The 18,735-nt window shown below is 43.6% G+C and overlaps 1 protein-coding gene across 6 annotated transcripts in view; it reads left to right on the forward strand.

The window, feature by feature from the left end:
* Positions 1-18,735, forward strand: part of LRRC27 (leucine rich repeat containing 27) — a 321,234-nt gene that overhangs the window by 247,626 nt on the left and 54,873 nt on the right. For all 6 annotated transcript variants that reach the window (XM_073546396.1, XM_073546395.1, XM_073546393.1 and 3 more), the window contains one exon: positions 7,467-7,597. In XM_073546396.1, coding sequence (XP_073402497.1) covers positions 7,467-7,597 — 131 coding nt within the window. The remainder of the gene's footprint in view (positions 1-7,466; positions 7,598-18,735) is intronic.

Consider the following 18,735-nt stretch of genomic DNA (forward strand, 5'->3'; position numbering starts at 1 on the left):
TAGGTATCGCCGCGTCCGTAACGACCCGCCCTATAAAACTGTCCCATTAGTTAACCCCTTTAGCGAACCCCTTAAAAAATAAAAATAAAAAAACGAAGCAAAAAATAATGATTTATTATCATACCGCCAAACAAAAAGTGTAATAACGCGCGATCAAAAAGACGCATATAAATATCCATGGTACCGCTGAAAACGTCATCTTGTCCCGCAAAAGATGAGCTGCCATACAGCATCATCAGCGAAAAAATAAAAAAGTTAAAGCTCACAGAATAAAGCGATGCAAAAATAATTATTTTTTATATAAAATAGTTTTCATTGCATAAAACCACCAAAACATAAAAAAATGACCTAAATGAGGTATCGCTGTAACCGTACTGACCAGAAGAATAAAACCGCCTTATCAATTTTACCGCACGTGGAATGGTGTAAATGCACCCCCCCAAAAGAAATTCATGAAACGCTGGTTTTTGTTCATTCTGCGTCCCAAAAATCGGAATAAAAAGCGATCAAAAAATGTCACGTGCCCAAAAATGGTACCAATAAAAACGTCAACTTGTCCCGCAAAAAATAAGTCCTCACATGACTCGGTGGGTCAAAATATGGAAAAATTATAGCTCTCAATATGTGGTGATGCAAAAACTATTTTTACAATAAAAAGCGTCTTTTAGCATGCGACAGCTGCCAAACATTAAAACTGCCATAAATAGTAAATCAAACCCCCCGTTATCACCCCCTTAGTTAGGGAAAAATAATAAACTTAAAAGAAAATGTATTTATTTCCATTTTCCCATTAGGGTTAGGGTTAGGGCTAGGGTTAGGTCCAGGGCTAGGGCTAGGGTTAGGGTTAGGGCTAGGGTTAGGGCTAGGGTTAGGGCTGAGATTAGAGTTAGGGGTGTGTTGGCGTTAGGGTTGGAGTTAGAATTGGGGGGTTTCCACTGTTTGGGCACATCAGGGGCTCTCCAAATGCAACATGGCGTCTGATCTCAATTCCAGCCAATTCTGAGTTGAAAAAGTCAAATGGTGCTCCTTCCCTTCCAAGCTCTGCCATGCGCCCAAACAGTGTTTTACCCCCACATGTAGGGTATCAGCCTACTCAGGACAAATTGCAAAACAACTTTTGGGGTCCAATTTCTCCTGTTACCCTTAGGAAAATGAAAAATTGGGGGCAAAAATATCATTTTTGTGGAAAAAAATGATTTTTTTATTTTCACGTCCGAGCGTTATAAACTTCTGTGAAGCACTTGGGGGTTCAAAGTGCTCACCACACATCTAGATAAGTTCCGTGGGGGGTCTAGTGTCCAAAATGGGGTCACTTGTGGGGAGTTTCAATAGTTTAGGTACATCAGGGGCTCTCCAAACGCACATGACACCCGCAGACCATTCCATCAAAGTCTGCATTCCAAAACGTCACTACTTCCCTTCCGAGCCCCGACGTGTGTCCACACAGTAGTTTTCTCCCACATATGAGGTATCAGCGTACTCAGGACAAATTGGACAACAACTTTTGGGGTTCAATTTCTCCTGTTACCCTTGGGAAAATAAAAAAATTGGGGACTAATTGATCATGTTTGTGGAAAAAATACGATTTTTTTATTTTCATGCCCGGGCATTATAAACTTCTGTGAAGCCCTTGGGGGTTCAAAGTGCTCACCACACATCTAGATAAGTTCCTTAGGGGTCTAGTTTCCAAAATGGGGCCATTTGTGGGGGGTTTCTTCTGTTTAGGTACATTAGGGGCTCTCCAAAGGCAACATGACACCCGCAGAACATTCCCTCAAAGTCTGCATTCCAAAACGTCACTACTTCCCTTCCGAGCCCCGACTTGTGTCCATACAGTAGTTTTCTCCCACATATGGGGTGTCAGCGTACTCAGGACAAATTGGACAACAACTTTTGGGGTTCAATTTCTCCTGTTACCCTTGGGAAAATAAAAAAATTGGGGACTAATTGATCATGTTTGTGGAAAAAATACAATTTTTTTATTTTCATGCCCGGGCATTATAAACTTCCGTGAAGCCCTTGGGGGTTCAAAGTGCTCACCTCACATCTAGATAAGTTCCTTAGGGGGTCTAGTTTCCAAAATGGGGTCATTTGTGGGGGGTTTCCACTGTTTAGGTACATTAGGGGCTCTCCAAAGGCAACATGACACCCGCAGACCATTCCATCAAAGTCTGCATTCCAAAACGTCACTACTTCCCTTCCGAGCCCCGACGTGTGCCCATACAGTAGTTTTTTCCCACATATGGAGTGTCAGCGTACTCAGGACAAATTGGACAACAACTTTTGGGGTCCAATTTCTCCTGGTACCCTTGGGAAAATAAAAAAAATGGTGACTAAAAGATCATGTTTGTGGAAAAAATACGAATTTTTTATTTTCACGCCCGGGCGTTATAAACTTCTGTGAAGCACTGGGGGGTTCAAAGTGCTCACCACACATCTAGATAAGTTCCTTGGGGGGTCTAGTTTACAAAATGGTGTCATTTGTGGAGGGTTTCCACTGTTTTGGTACATCAGGGGTTTTCCAATCGCGACATGGTGTCCGATCTCAATTCCAGCCAAAAACGTCAAATGGCGCTGCTTCCCTTCCGAGCTCTGCCATGCGCCCAAATAGTGGTTTACCCCCACATGTGGGGTATCAGCGTACTCAGGACAAATTGCACAATAACTTTTAGGGTCCTGTTACCCTTGGAAAAATAAGAATTGACGGTGAAAAGATCATTTTTGTGGAAAAAATATGATTTTTTAATTGTACCGCTGTACGTTATAAACTTCTGTGAAGCCCTTGGGGGTTCGAAGTTCTCACCACAAATCTAGATAAGTTCCTTGGGGGGGTCTAGTTTCCAAAATGGGGTCACTTGTAGGGGATTTCCACTGTTTAGGTACATCAGGGGCTCTCCAAACGTGACATGGCGTCCGATCTGAATTCCAGCCAATTTTGCATTGAAAAAGTCAAACGGCGCTCCTTCCATTCTGAGCTCTGCCATGCGCCGAAACAGTCGTCCCCCCCAACATATCAGGTATCAGCATACAAATTGCACAATAACTTTTGCAGTCCAATTTCTCCTGTTACCCTTGGTAAAATAAAAAAAATTGAACCTGAAGTATTTTTTTTGTGAAAAAAAGTTAGATGTTCATTTTTTTTTAAATATTCAAAAAAATTCCTGTGACGCACCTAAAGTGTTAATAAACTTCTTGAATGTGGTTTTGAGCACCTTGAGCGGTGCAGTTTTTAGAATGGTGTCACTTTTGGGTATTTTCTATCATATAGACCCCTCAAAGTGGCTTCAAATGTGATGTGGTCCGTAAAAATAAAATGGTGTTGCAAAAATGAGAAATCGCTGGTCAATTTTTAACCCTTATAACTTCCTAACAAAAAAAAATTTTGGTTCCAAAATTGTGCTGATGTAAAGTAAACATGTGGGAAATGTTAGTTATCAAGTTTTTTGTGTGCCGTATCTCTGTGATTTAAGGGCATAAAAATTCAAAGTTGGAAAATTGCGAAATTTTCAAAATTTTCGCCAAATTTCCGTTTTTTTCACAAATAAACGCAAGTTATTTGAATGAAATTTTACCACTAACATGAAGTACAATATGTCACGAGAAAACAGTGTCAGAATCACCGGGATCCATCTAAGCGTTCCAGAGTTATGACCTCATAAAGGGACAGTGGTCAGAATTGTAGAAATTGGCCCGGTCATGAACGTGCAAGCCACCCTTGGGGGTGAAGGGGTTAAAGACAGACGTGTGACTGAGGTCTAAGACGGCATCTGCTTGCTGAGGATTCTATTGGGACTTAAGTGCATATTTTATCCCTAAATCGTGACAGAATCCGCTACCATTGCATTAGTAATACATGTGAATGTGATATTTTATGCCTTATTCACATGGGAAAATATCCTTATGGAAAACAATGAATGTGTTGTGGATCTTGAAATCCACACCAACCTGAATATATTGCTGTGGGTTCCATGTTGAAAAGCCACAGATAATTTCATGAATCACACTAGGAACAATCCATGTTCTGCTGGCTGAAGTGCAAATAAATCCAAATTTAAAATGGGTATTCCCAGAGTCAAAAAAGTTATTCCCTATCCTGAAGATAAGGAATAATTTACTGATTGCTGGGGGTCCGACCCCTGGCACCACCACCACTGATCCCACAAACAGGGCTCTGGATTCCAAGCATTGGATTCGGCAGTGCTACTTATTAAATAGGGTACAAATGTGGAAGTGAATGTGGATGTAAACCTGCGCTGCCGAGGAACCAATATACGATAAGAGACCAGATGTAGTATTGATGCGGTTTTATTTGGCAACGCGTTTCGGGGTGATCATACAGTACCTTTTAATCAGGTCAAATCCCAATGATGCAGATGTATGATTACCTCGAAATGTGTTGACAAACAAAACCCCATAAGATAAGTACTGTATCTGGTCTCTTTTCGTAGATTGGATCCTCGGCAGCACGGATTTACATCCACTTTCATCTCTAAGTTTGAACCTGTCATGCCCGGGTCGAGAGAGCCGCCGGTCAGTCCGTCCATTAGCAGTCCGATCTCTGTTTATACGGCTGTCTGACTGCTCCCTAATACAATTTTCCTTTCTCACCATCATGAGCTGCCTGTGAAAAAAAAAAGAGATTGTTTTCCAATGGAGGACGCTACTTTTTTTTTTAACGTTTAAACGTTCTGATTTCCTGTGTGCGTCGGCCCAGTGGTGCGGAAAACCCCTAGAACAACATTAGTGAGGTGTTAGCATCGGTTCTTGCCTGGAAATCCGTGTGCTGGAATCTTATTTTGCTGATGTATGTTCTTTGTATAGTTTGGCTGCAGTTTGTTTATTTTGTACTTTATGTGGATGGAGTAAATGTAACACGGTCTGGATAAATCCACGTTGTGCATTGCTGTTACTGCAGGTTACATGTTAACAGCGACCAGAAAGGAACAACGGTGCAGCTGTCATTGCCTCTGTGCGGTTAGTAGAGGGCCGGCCAACTGGTCCTAACACCATTATTCGGTCACGTCTCTGCCCATCCCTCTCGTTGCAGTCCAGAGAAATGTTTAGCAAATCTTCCCCATGAAAGTATCAATTACTGCTGGCACAACGACCTTGTTGTCTTGAGGCTTTTCCTGCTAGAGTAGGCATGGTAATGAAGTGGCCAAGGCAGAAAACCTTCTGGTGCTGAAATTGTTAACGGGTTCCTGTTTCAGCAAATACTTCCATTGTATTATAGAACATTCTTGTATTATAAAAAGTTATAGAATTTTTCTGATGTACTTTTCTTATCAGCTCCTTGGACTCAAAAAGCACGACATGATCTCTACAACTTCTGGGACCCCCCCCACACTTTTCCTGAGGGTATGGGGGCTGCCTCGCCGGTGTAGGGCATCTCCTGAGGGGAGTGGAGTCACAGCAACCTGACTGTGCGGAGGAGAGCAGCTGCCACATTCACTACCCCAACACGTCATCTTCATCTTTTTCAAAATTGCTGTGTGTCCCAAACGTTGGACCACCACCGGTGATGGACTGTCCATCAGACACATCCGTATATGTTAGAATTTTGTGTTGATTAGTATTTCCCTTTCCTATTTTTTATTTTAACATTAGTGATGAGCGAGTATGCTTGCTCATCACTATTTAACATGTATGAACACTGGAGACAAGGGAATCTTTTGACATTCGAATTTGTCAGCTTAGTTCAATTTTTCTCCAAAATTTGATTTGCAGTAAATCAAATCGCCATGAATAACAGGTACAGCAAAGCCCCCAATTGCCCTGAAAATACTTGTGTAACACCCTGAGGTCTCCTAGGACTGTATTAAATAGCTCTTTAACTCAAACACAGCCTTAGTAATGTCCATGAGATCTCCACATATGTAACTATGTGTAAACGGATGGTAGGTGTTTTTCTATTCTATCCCTTCACAGTCACTGTCCTGTCACTATCTGTGAAGTCTGTGCAGTGTTTTTTGGATTCATGTCCCTATGCTGTGAGCTTTAACTATACAGATTCACCACAGAATGGCTGCTGCCTTCCCTGTCTCAGCTTTTATACAGGCTATAATAGTCATTCCTGATTGATTATGCTATACCATGTGATGTGATGACTACATGACCCTATGGGGAAGCGGCCACACTTGAGGTCATGTATGTGTGGCGCCCCTGAGGCTCAGTCGCCACAGAGGTACTGCACCTCCTCCTGAGGTGTGGTGCCCCACCATCCAGGTAAGTTGGAGGCTCCTGACCACGCTCCAACACTCGCACCCCACACAATATAGTAGTTCAGCAAAACCACATTGCGGCTCCTTGCCTAGAGAGAGGCAGAGCACCTTTGGTGGTTCCCTGCTTGGAACACTAAATTTGTTTGGAGGTGAGTGGAGTTTAGAACACATAAAAGAGCGGTATGGTTTAGGATTACAGGTCAGTCAGAAGGATAGTGGGAGAGAGGAAGCCACTCGGAGAGGAGTGGGGATCCCTGGAAGAGGGATGGAGGAAGGAGTGCTGCAGCTGCCTCAGTGATCGGAGCCAGCTGGCACGGGAAAGGAAAGAAGGAGAAAGACATTAAACTGAAGCCTGAGCTTCCATAGGAGAGAAAGACAAGTACGGAACGTAGGAGTGAAAGGGAACACAGAGGACGTGGGTTAGAGGAAGAACCCTGCCTAGAAGTTCTAAGCGCAAGGCCGGGGCCCGGTCCCTGAGGTTGTATGAACACTAATGGTTCTGCAGCAGACACAGGTGGAGTAGTGGGCTGTAAATGCACTACTCCCATCTAAGACTTGAGGGCACAACAGCAACACAGATAGAGAGCCGGGACTCAGGAGAAGGGAGTCCCCGAAGCAGGCTACAGCTGTCTGCCGTACAAGTAGAGTTCTTGGGAACATCTGTCAGGAGGAACTCCAGTGTAACTCAGTACTAGGAGATCTTCACACTTAAAGGCGCTATAGAGGAGACGTTCAGAAAAGGCACATAAGTTGGCGGAGCGTGGAAGGGAGCATTCCATCTTGCCTGGAGGTTGACTGAGTCCCTGACCCGGAGGACACGGCGCAGAAGCGGGCACTACAGACTGTGAGTAAAGCTTTGGAACTACATGCCCTGGTGTCCTCCATTCCTTCCTGCGTCCGTCCGCCTGGCACTGCTACATCCCCTGCGCCAAACACTACACCATCTAAGGGTCTCCACATCTACACTGCCCTGGGACAACAGCCCTGCCTGTGGAGGGCTATAACATCATTGCTGCACTACACCATCTGTCCCGGAGGGTCCTTCCCTGGAGGAAGATCTGGCTAGTCCCGTGTTTGAGACTCTTAAACGAGGCTCCACGGACTTTATTTGCATACTCTATAGCGCATGTAATCCTCTGTTTTCTATAAAAAAAAGAAAACGGATTTGCCAGGTCCGCCAAATTTCTTAAAATGCAACACTGAGATGATTCGCTCATCTCTAACAAACGTATATATTTTTTTCAGAGCTTGCATCTGGAGGGAAATGCACTGCCCTCTCTCCCGGACGATTTGTTCTTCCATCTGCCGCACCTCGTTTGGTTGGACCTCCGAAATAATGAGATTACAGGTTTGCCAAGTACGGTAGGAAGGCACAGGTACGTTTTATATTGTAAGGAATTCATGGGCGAGTTTTAAGACAAACGTGACATTTTTAGGGTATGTTCACATGTGGCATTTCTGCTGCCTTTTTTTTACGCGGCATACTTGGTGCATGAATATGCAGGGTTTCACAGTGCCAGCACAATCAATGAGATTTCTGAAACCTCACACATACGTTGCATTTTTTTTTCCTGCGGGTTTTTGAGCCCTGCTGCGTTTTTGCAGCACGATGCATGGCAGTTTCAGCGTTTTTGCAGCGCTTTTCACCCATTTTGCATGAATGGTAAAAACACCGCTCTGGTTTTTGGCGCATAAAAAAACTGCAAAAAATGCAACGTGTGAACATACCCTTAGGGTATGTGCACACTTTGCGGTTTCTGCTGCGTTTCCGCAGCGTTTTTGGCTCTGCAGAAACGCAGCAGATTCTGCTGCGTTGTACAGTACCTTTATTTCCTATGGAAATCAAAAAAAGCTGTGCACATGCTGCGTTTTTTTCCGCGCGGTTTTGCTGCGGTTTACAATCCGCAGCATGTCAATTGTTTGGTGCAGAAACGCTGCGGTTTTACACCTCATCCATTATGAGGTGTAAAACCGCAGGGCAAAACCGCAGAAAAAACGCAGATAATCCGCAGATAAACCGCAGAAAAACCGCAGCACTTTGTCCTGCGGATTTCCTGCGGTTTTCTCTACAAAATCCGCAGAGACTAAAAACTATGTGTGCACATACCCTAAGTATTGCATCAGTCAGTGTTACAACTTGAGATATAACCAGAAGTGATGAGCGAGCGTGCTCGGATATCGTGTTAGCTGAGCATGCTCAGGTGTTGTCTGAGTGTGTTGGGCGTGCTTGAGTAATATGTTCGAGTCCCCGCGGTTGCATGATTCGCGTCTGTTAGAAATCCACAACACATGCGGGAATTGCTTGTATATTAGGCAATCCCCGCATGTGTAGCCGCTGCCTAATACCTGCAAAACACGCAGCATCGGGGACTCGAACATATTACTCGAGCACACCATAGACACTCGGATAACACCCGAGCATGCTCAGCTAACACGATATCCAAGCACGCTTGCTCATCACTAATAATCAGTTAAAAAATTTTAGCTGAAAAATATATTTTTTTTTTGTTACAAGGCGCTATATAGGTCTGACTTGGCCTAAATGTGTAAGACTCTCTGCCATTTTGTGGTTGTCAGGTCAGTGGTCACACGTATGTATGTTCCAGACACGGCTGTGTCATACAGTACATGGCACGCAGCTGGTAGCAGATATGTTCTTTATTGTCCCTATTTTCATACAGATTTTTTGTTGTTATTGTTTGATTTAGTTCTTTGTTCTTTTTCTCTTTATTGCTCATTTTCTTAGTTTGTTTGACCTCTCCTTTTATATTCTGCTTCTTTCCCTTTAATTATTCCTTTTCCCAAATTCCCATATTCCCTATTAAAGTATACCTCCCCCCTTATTTTGTTTTCATCTTTTATCCCTTTAAATATTGTTACTTGTTTACTATTAAAAAAACAAGCACCAATTGATTTGTACTTATCCATCAGTCAGTAAATATTTCTATAATATATATATGTTTATCTAATATATAAAGCTCAATGTGTATGTATGTACAGTGGGGCAAAAAAGTATTTAGTCAGTCAGCAATAGTGCAAGTTCCACCACTTAAAAAGATGAGAGGCGTCTGTAATTTACATCATAGGTAGACCTCAACTATGGGAGACAAACTGAGAAAAAAAAATCCAGAAAATCACATTGTCTGTTTTTTTTTCATTTTATTTGCATATTATGGTGGAAAATAAGTATTTGGTCAGAAACAAAATTTCATCTCAATACTTTGTGATATATCCTTTGTTGGCAATGACAGAGGTCAAACGTTTTCTGTAAGTCTTCACAAGGTTGCCACACACTGTTGTTGGTATGTTGGCCCATTCCTCCATGCAGATCTCCTCTAGAGCAGTGATGTTTTTGGCTTTTCGCTTGGCAACACGGACTTTCAACTCCCTCCAAAGGTTTTCTATAGGGTTGAGATCTGGAGACTGGCTAGGCCACTCCAGGACCTTGAAATGCTTCTTACGAAGCCACTCCTTCGTTGCCCTGGCGGTGTGCTTTGGATCATTGTCATGTTGAAAGACCCAGCCACGTTTCATCTTCAATGCCCTTGCTGATGGAAGGAGGTTTGCACTCAAAATCTCACGATACATGGCCCCATTCATTCTTTCATGTACCCGGATCAGTCGTCCTGGCCCCTTTGCAGAGAAACAGCCCCAAAGCATGATGTTTCCACCACCATGCTTTACAGTAGGTATGGTGTTTGATGGATGCAACTCAGTATTCTTTTTCCTCCAAACACGACAAGTTGTGTTTCTACCAAACAGTTCCAGTTTGGTTTCATCAGACCATAGGACATTCTCCCAAAACTCCTCTGGATCATCCAAATGCTCTCTAGCAAACTTCAGACGGACCCGGACATGTACAGGCTTAAGCAGTGGGACACGTCTGGCACTGCAGGATCTGAGTCCATGGTGGCGTAGTGTGTTACTTATGGTAGGCCTTGTTACATTGGTCCCAGCTCTCTGCAGTTCATTCACTAGGTCCCCCCGCGTGGTTCTGTGATTTTTGTTCACCGTTCTTGTGATCATTCTGACCCCACGGGGTGGGATTTTGCGTGGAGCACCAGATCGAGGGAGATTATCAGTGGTCTTGTATGTCTTCCATTTTCTAATTATTGCTCCCACAGTTGATTTCTTCACTCCAAGCTGGTTGGCTATTGCAGATTCAGTCTTCCCAGCCTGGTGCAGGGCTACAATTTTGTTTCTGGTGTCCTTTGACAGCTCTTTGGTCTTTACCATAGTGGAGTTTGGAGTCAGACTGTTTGAGGGTGTGCACAGGTGTCTTTTTATACTGATAACAAGTTTAAACAGGTGCCATTACTACAGGTAATGAGTGGAGGAAAGAGGAGACTCTTAAAGAAGAAGTTACAGGTCTGTGAGAGCCAGAAATCTTGATTGCTTGTTTCTGACCAAATACTTATTTTCCACCATAATATGCAAATAAAATGAAAAAAAAACAGACAATGTGATTTTCTGGATTTTTTTTTCTCAGTTTGTCTCCCATAGTTGAGGTCTACCTATGATGTAAATTATAGACGCCTCTCATCTTTTTAAGTGGTGGAACTTGCACTATTGCTGACTGACTAAATACTTTTTTGCCCCACTGTATGTGTGTATGTCCGGGATTGGCATCCGCACCGTCGCAGCTACAGCCACAAAATTTGTCACAGTCACGCGTCTGGCCCCCGAGAGCGTCATAGGCTATGTTGTGAGGTGAAATTTTAACCCCGCGCGTTCCAATTCACCAAACAATTTTTCCCCTATCTACATAATGGGGAAAAAGTGAAAGGAAAAGTGTTGGAGGCAAATTGACAGCTGCCAGATGTGAACAAGGGGGACTGAAAGAATGAGAGCGATGGCGCCAAAGAGTATATACCATACAGTTACTAAGGTGGGGCCCTGACATGGGATACTCACCACACCAGGGGATATGAACACACACACAAAATGTGCCACACACTACCACGTGCTTCACCACATATACCACCCTCAGCACACATTTCACCACACATACACCAACCTCGCCACATAAAAGTCGAAACACAAAAGTCGCCACTCAAAAGTCGCCATGCTGTCCCAGAGCTGTTTAATAGATGAAACATGAGCTGTGATTGGTTGCTATCAGCAACAGTTTTCTTTGTAGACAGTTGTGGTAACTGAGGCCTATTATTCTTATCATTTCTATGGTGTTATCGTCCTTCTGTAAAGCTGGAAATAACACAATTTATTACCGTGCCAACACAGACCACCCTCTGACACAGACTGCAGGGGGAGCCCAGTATCACACAGGAGAGGATTAGATACACGGCTGAGCAGTCAGTATTACACAGGATAGGAATAAATACACAGCTCAGCAGTCAGTATCACACAGGATAGGATTAGATACATGGCTCAGCAGTCAGTATCACACAGGATAGGATTAGATACACGGCTCAGCAGTCAGTATCACACAGGATAGGATTAGATACACAGCTCAGCAGTCAGCATCACCCAGGATAGGATTAGACACATGGCTCAGCAGGCAGTATCACACAGGATAGGAATAGATACACGACTCAGCAGGCAGTATCATACAGAATAGGATTAGATACACGGCTCAGCAGACAGTATCACACAGGATTGGATTAGATACGCAGCTCAGCAGTCAGTATCACACAGGATAGGATTAGATACACAGCTCAGCAGTCAGTATCACACAGGATAGGATTAGATACACAGCTCAGCAGACAGTATCACACAGGATAGGATTAGATACACAGCTCAGCAGACAGTATCACACAGGATAGGAATAGATACACGACTCAGCAGGCAGTATCATACAGAATAGGATTAGATACACGGCTCAGCAGACAGTATCACACGGGATAGGATTAGATACGCAGCTCAGCAGTCAGTATCACACAGGATAGGATTAGATACACAGCTCAGCAGTCAGTATCACACAGGATAGGATTAGATACACAGCTCAGCAGACAGTATCACACAGGATAGGATTAGATACACAGCTCAGCAGACAGTATCACACAGGATAGGATTAGATACACGGCTCAGCAGTCAGTATCACACAGGATAGGATTAGATACGCAGCTCAGCAGGCAGTATCACACAGGATAGGATTAGATACACGGCTCAGCAGTCAGTATCACACAGGATAGGATTAGATACGCAGCTCAGCAGTCAGTATCACACAGGATAGGATTAGATACACAGCTCAGCAGACAGTATCACACAGGATAGGATTAGATACACGGCTCAGCAGACAGTATCACACAGGATAGGATTAGATACACGGCTCAGCAGTCAGTATCACACAGGATAGGATTAGATACACAGCTCAGCAGTCAGTATCACACAGGATAGGATTAGATACACGGCTCAGCAGACAGTATCACACAGGATAGGATTAGATACACAGCTCAGCAGTCAGTATCACACAGGATAGGATTAGATACACAGCTCAGCAGACAGTATCACACAGGATAGGATTAGATACACAGCTCAGCAGACAGTATCACACAGGATAGGATTAGATACACGGCTCAGCAGTCAGTATCACACAGGATAGGATTAGATACGCAGCTCAGCAGGCAGTATCACACAGGATAGGATTAGATACACGGCTCAGCAGTCAGTATCACACAGCAGAGGATTAGACACATGGCTCAGCAGTCAGTATCACACAGGATAGGATTAGATACACAGCTCAGCAGTCAGTATCACACAGGATAGGATTAGATACACAGCTCAGCAGACAGTATCACACAGGATAGGATTAGATACACGGCTCAGCAGTCAGTATCACACAGGATAGGATTAGATACGCGGCTCAGCAGTCAGTATCACACAGGAGAGGATTAGACACATGGCTCAGCAGTCAGTATCACACAGGATAGGATTAGATGCACAGCTCAGCAGACAGTATCACACAGGATAGGATTAGATACACAGCTCAGCAGACAGTATCACACAGGATAGGATTAGATACACGGCTCAGCAGACAGTATCACACAGGATAGGATTAGATACACGGCTCAGCAGTCAGTATCACACAGGATAGGATTAGATACGCGGCTCAGCAGTCAGTATCACACAGGAGAGGATTAGACACATGGCTCAGCAGTCAGTATCACACAGGATAGGATTAGATGCACAGCTCAGCAGACAGTATCACACAGGATAGGATTAGATACACAGCTCAGCAGACAGTATCACACAGGATAGGATTAGATACACGGCTCAGCAGTCAGTATCACACAGGATAGGATTAGATACGCAGCTCAGCAGGCAGTATCACACAGGATAGGATTAGATACGCGGCTCAGCAGGCAGTATCACACAGGATAGGATTAGATACACGGCTCAGCAGTCAGTATCACACAGGATAGGATTAGATACGCAGCTCAGCAGGCAGTATCACACAGAATAGGATTAGATACACGGCTCAGCAGTCAGTATCACACAGGATAGGATTAGATACACAGCTCAGCAGACAGTATCACACAGAATAGGATTAGATACACAGCTCAGCAGACAGTATCACACAGGATAGGATTAGATACACGGCTCAGCAGTCAGTATCACACAGGATAGGATTAGATACGCGGCTCAGCAGTCAGTATCACACAGGAGAGGATTAGACACATGGCTCAGCAGTCAGTATCACACAGGATAGGATTAGATACGCGGCTCAGCAGTCAGTATCACACAGAATAGGATTAGATACGTGGCTCAGCAGACAGTGTCACACAGGATAGGATTAGATACATAGCTCAGCACACAGTATCACACAGGATAGGATTAGTTACGCGGCTCAGCAGTCAGTATCACACAGGATAGGATTAGATACGCGGCTCAGCAGACGGTATCACACAGAATAGGATTAGATACACGGCTCAGCAGTCAGTATCACACAGGATAGGATTAGATGCACGGATTTTATGTGCATTATAATCATTATAATTTGTTATTACTAACCACAGTTGGTTACTATGCCCAGGCAAACCCCGGGCTCTTCAGCTAGTATATCTACTATATAATTGTCTAATTCTGTCTATCTGTCTGTAATGGAAATCCCACCTCGCTGATTGGTCGCGGCAGTTAGGCTGCGACCAATCAGCGACAGTTGCTTAGTCGTCGTGGCAACACGGCTGCATTGCTTATTGTACAGGCACATTACAGCCGTTAAAGGCATCACTGCCGCATTGCTTATTACACAGGCACAGTCCTGTACATATTCTGGAGTACAATACATTAAGTAATTAGGTAACAGTAGAACAGTGACTGCAGCTCTGGGTGTAACTGGAGTACAATACATTATGTAAGATCTGAACAGTGACTGCAGCTCTGGCTGTAACAGGAGTACATTAGGTAACAGCAGAACAGTGACTGCAGATCTGGGTGTAACTGGACTACAATACAATAGGTAAAAGCAGAACAGTGACTGTAGCTCTGGGATTAACTGGAGTACAATACATTAGATAACAGCAGAACAGTGACAGCAGCTCTGGGTGTAACTGGAGTACATTACATTAGGTAACAGCAGAACAGTGACTGCAGCTCTGGGTGTAACTGGAGTACACTACATTAGGTAACAGCAGAACAGTGACTGCAGATCTGGGTGTAACTGGAGTACACTACATTAGTTAACAGCAGAACAGTGACTGCAGATCTGGGTGTAACTGGAGTACAATACATTAGGTAACAGCAGAACAGTGACTGCAGCTCTGGGTGTAACTGGAGTACACTACATTAGGTAACAGCAGAACAGTGACTGCAGATCTGGGTGTAACTGGAGTACACTACATTAGTTAACATCAGAACAGTGACTGCAGATCTGGGTGTAACTGGAGTACACTACATTAGGTAACAGCAGAACAGTGACTGCAGCTCTGGGTGTAACAGGAGTACATTAGGTAACAGCAGAACAGTGACTGCAGATCCGGCTGTAACTGGAGTACAATACATTAGGTAACAGCAGAACAGTGACTGCAGCTCTGGGTGTAACTGGAGTACAATACATTTGGTAAGATCTGAACAGTGACTGCAGCTCTGGCTGTAACAGGAATATAATACATTAGGTAAGAGCAGAACGGTGATTGCAGCTCTGGGTGTAACTGGACTACAATACATTAGGTAAAAGCAGAACAGTGACTGCAGCTCTGGGAGTAACTGGAATACAATACATTAGATAACAGCAGAACAGTGACTGCAGATCTGGGTGTAACTGGAGTACACTACATTAGGTAACATCAGAACAGTGACTGCAGCTCTCGGTGTAACAGGAGTACATTAGGTAACAGCAGAACAGTGACTGCAGTTCTGGGTGTAACTGGACTACAATACATTAGGTAAAATCAGAACAGTGACTGCAGCTCTGTGATTAACTGGAGTACAATACATTAGATAACAGCAGAACAGTGACAGCAGCTCTGGGTGTAACTGGAGTACAATACATTAGGTAACAGCAGAACAGTGACTGCAGCTCTGGGAGTAACTGGAGTACAATACATTAGATAACAGCAGAACAGTGACTGCAGATCCGGCTGTAACTGGCGTACAATACATTAGGTAACAGCAGAACAGTGACTGCAGCTCTGGGTGTAACTGGAGTACAATACATTTGGTAAGATCTGAACAGTGACTGCAGCTCTGGCTGTAACAGGAATATAATACATTAGGTAAGAGCAAAACGGTGATTGCAGCTCTGGGTGTAACTGGACTACAATACATTAGATAACAGCAGAACAGTGACTGCAGATCTGGGTGTAACTGGAGTACACTACATTAGGTAACATCAGAACAGTGACTGCAGCTCTGGGTGTAACAGGAGTACATTAGGTAACAGCAGAACAGTGACTGCAGATCTGGGTGTAACTGGAGTACAATACATTAGGTAACAGCAGAACAGTGACTGCAGCTCTGGGTGTAACTGGACTACAATACATTAGGTAAAATCAGAACAGTGACTGCAGCTCTGTGATTAACTGGAGTACAATACATTAGATAACAGCAGAACAGTGACAGCAGCTCTGGGTGTAACTGGAGTACAATACATTAGGTAACAGCAGAACAGTGACTGCAGCTCTGGGTGTAACTGGAGTACAAAACATTTGGTAAGATCTGAACAGTGACTGCAGCTCTGGCTGTAACAGGGATATAATACATTAGGTAAGAGCAGAACGGTGACTGCACCTCTGGGTGTAACTGGACTACAATACATTAGGTAAAAGCAGAACAGCGACTGCAGCTCTGGGATTAACTGGAGTACAATATATTAGATAACAGCAGAAGAGTGACTGCAGCTCTGGGTGTAACTGGAGTACAATACATTAGGTAACAGCAGAACAGTGACTGCAGCTCTGGCTGTAACTGGAGTACAATACATTAGGTAACAGCAGAACAGTGACAGCAGCTCCAAGTGTAACAGGAGTATAATACACTTAATGGTGGCCCGATTCTATCGCATCGGGTATTCTAGAGTCTCTGTTAAAATAAAAAAGTTATATACTCACCTTCCGACAACCCCCGGACTCTGTCGCTCCTCTCACCACGCTCCCGTCATCTTCCGATCCCAGTAATGCTTAGTGAGAAGGGCCGGAGATGATGTCACTCTCGCGAGAGTGCGACGTCATCAGCAGTGTTTCGCGCTAAGCATTACTGGGACCGGAAGATGCCGGGAGCGTGGTGAGAGGAGAGAAAGAGTCCGAGGGCCGTCGGGAGGTGAGTATATAACTATTTTTTATTTTAACAGAGACTCTTGAATACCCGATGCGATAGAATCGGGCCACCATCTAGTATATATATATATATATACTAGATGGTGGCACAATTCGCATCGGGTATTCTAGAGTTTCTGTTAAAATAAAAAATAGTTATATACTCAGTTATATATATAATATATGTATGTGTGTGTATATATATATATATATATATATATATACTATGTGTGTGTGTGTGTGTGTGTGTATATATATATATATATATATATATACACACACAGTTGTGGCCAAAAGTATTGACACCCCTGCATTCTGTCAGATAATACTCAGTTTCTTCCTGAATATGATTGCAAACACAAATTCTTTGGTATTATTATCTTCATTTAATTTGTCTTAAATGTAAAAACACAAAAGAGAATGAAGCAAAAAGCAAAACATTGATCATTTCACACAAAACTCCAAAAATGGGCCAGACAAAAGTATTGGCACCCTAAGCCTAATACTTGGTTGCACAACCTGTAGCCAAAATAACTGCGACCAACCGCTTCCGGTAACCATCAATGAGTTTCTTACAATGCTCTGCTGGAATTTTAGACCATTCTTCTTTGGCAAACTGCTCCAGGTCCCTGATATTAGAAGGGTGACTTCTCCAAACTGCCATTTTTAGATCTCTCCACAGGTGTTCTATGGGATTCAGGTCTGGACTCATTGCTGGCCACCTTAGAAGTCTCCAGTGCTTTCTCTCAAACCATTTTCTAGTGCTTTTTGAAGTGTGTTTTGGGTCATTATCCTGCTGGAAGACCCATGACCTCTGAGGGAGACCTAGCTTTCTCACACAGGGCCCTACATTATGCTGCAAAATTTGTTGGTAGTCTTCAGACTTCATAATGCCATGCACACGGTCAAGCAGTCCAGTGCCAGAGGCAGCAAAGCAACCCCAAAACATCAGGGAACCTCCGCCATGTTTGACTGTAGGGACCGTGTTTTTTTCTTTGAATGCCTCTTTTTTTCTCCTGTAAACTCTATGTTGATGCCTTTGCCCAAAAAGCTCTACTTTTGTCTCATCCGACCAGAGAACATTCTTCCAAAACGTTTTAGGCTTTTTCAGGTAAGTTTTGGCAAACTCCAGCCTGGCTTTTTTATGTCTCGGGGTAAGAAGTGGAGTCTTCCTGGGTCTCCTACCATACAGTCCCTTTTCATTCAGACGCCGACGGAGAGTACGGGTTGACACTGTTGTACCCTCGGACTGCAGAGCAGCTTGAACTTGTTTGGATGTTAGTCGAGGTTCTTTATCCAACATCCGCACAATCTTGCGTTGAAATCTCTTGTCAATTTTTCTTTTCCGTCCACATCTAGGGAGGTTAGCCACAGGGCCATGGGCTTTAAACTTCTTGATGACACTGCGCACGGTAGACACAGAAACATTCAGGTCTTTGGAGATGGACTTGTAGCCTTGAGATTGCTCATGCTTCCTCACAATTTGGTTTCTCATGTCCTCAGACAGTTCTTTGGTCTTCTTTCTTTTCTCCATGCTCAATGTGGTACACACAAGGACACAGGACAGAGGTTGAGTCAACTTTATTCCATGTCAACTGGCTGCAAGTGTGATTTAGTTATTGCCAACACCTGTTAGGTGCCACAGGTAAGCTACAGGTGCTGTTAATTACACAAATTAGAGAAGCATCACATGATTTTTCGAACAGTGCCAATACTTTTGTCCACCCTCTTTTTTATGTTTGGTGTGGAATTATATCCAGTTTGGCTTTAGGACAATTATTTTTGTGTTTTTTCATTTAAGA

This window comes from Dendrobates tinctorius, unplaced genomic scaffold (assembly GCF_039654945.1).
Source record: "Dendrobates tinctorius isolate UK_male_01 unplaced genomic scaffold, ASM3965494v1 ptg000147l, whole genome shotgun sequence".
NCBI lineage: Eukaryota > Metazoa > Chordata > Amphibia > Anura > Dendrobatidae > Dendrobates > Dendrobates tinctorius.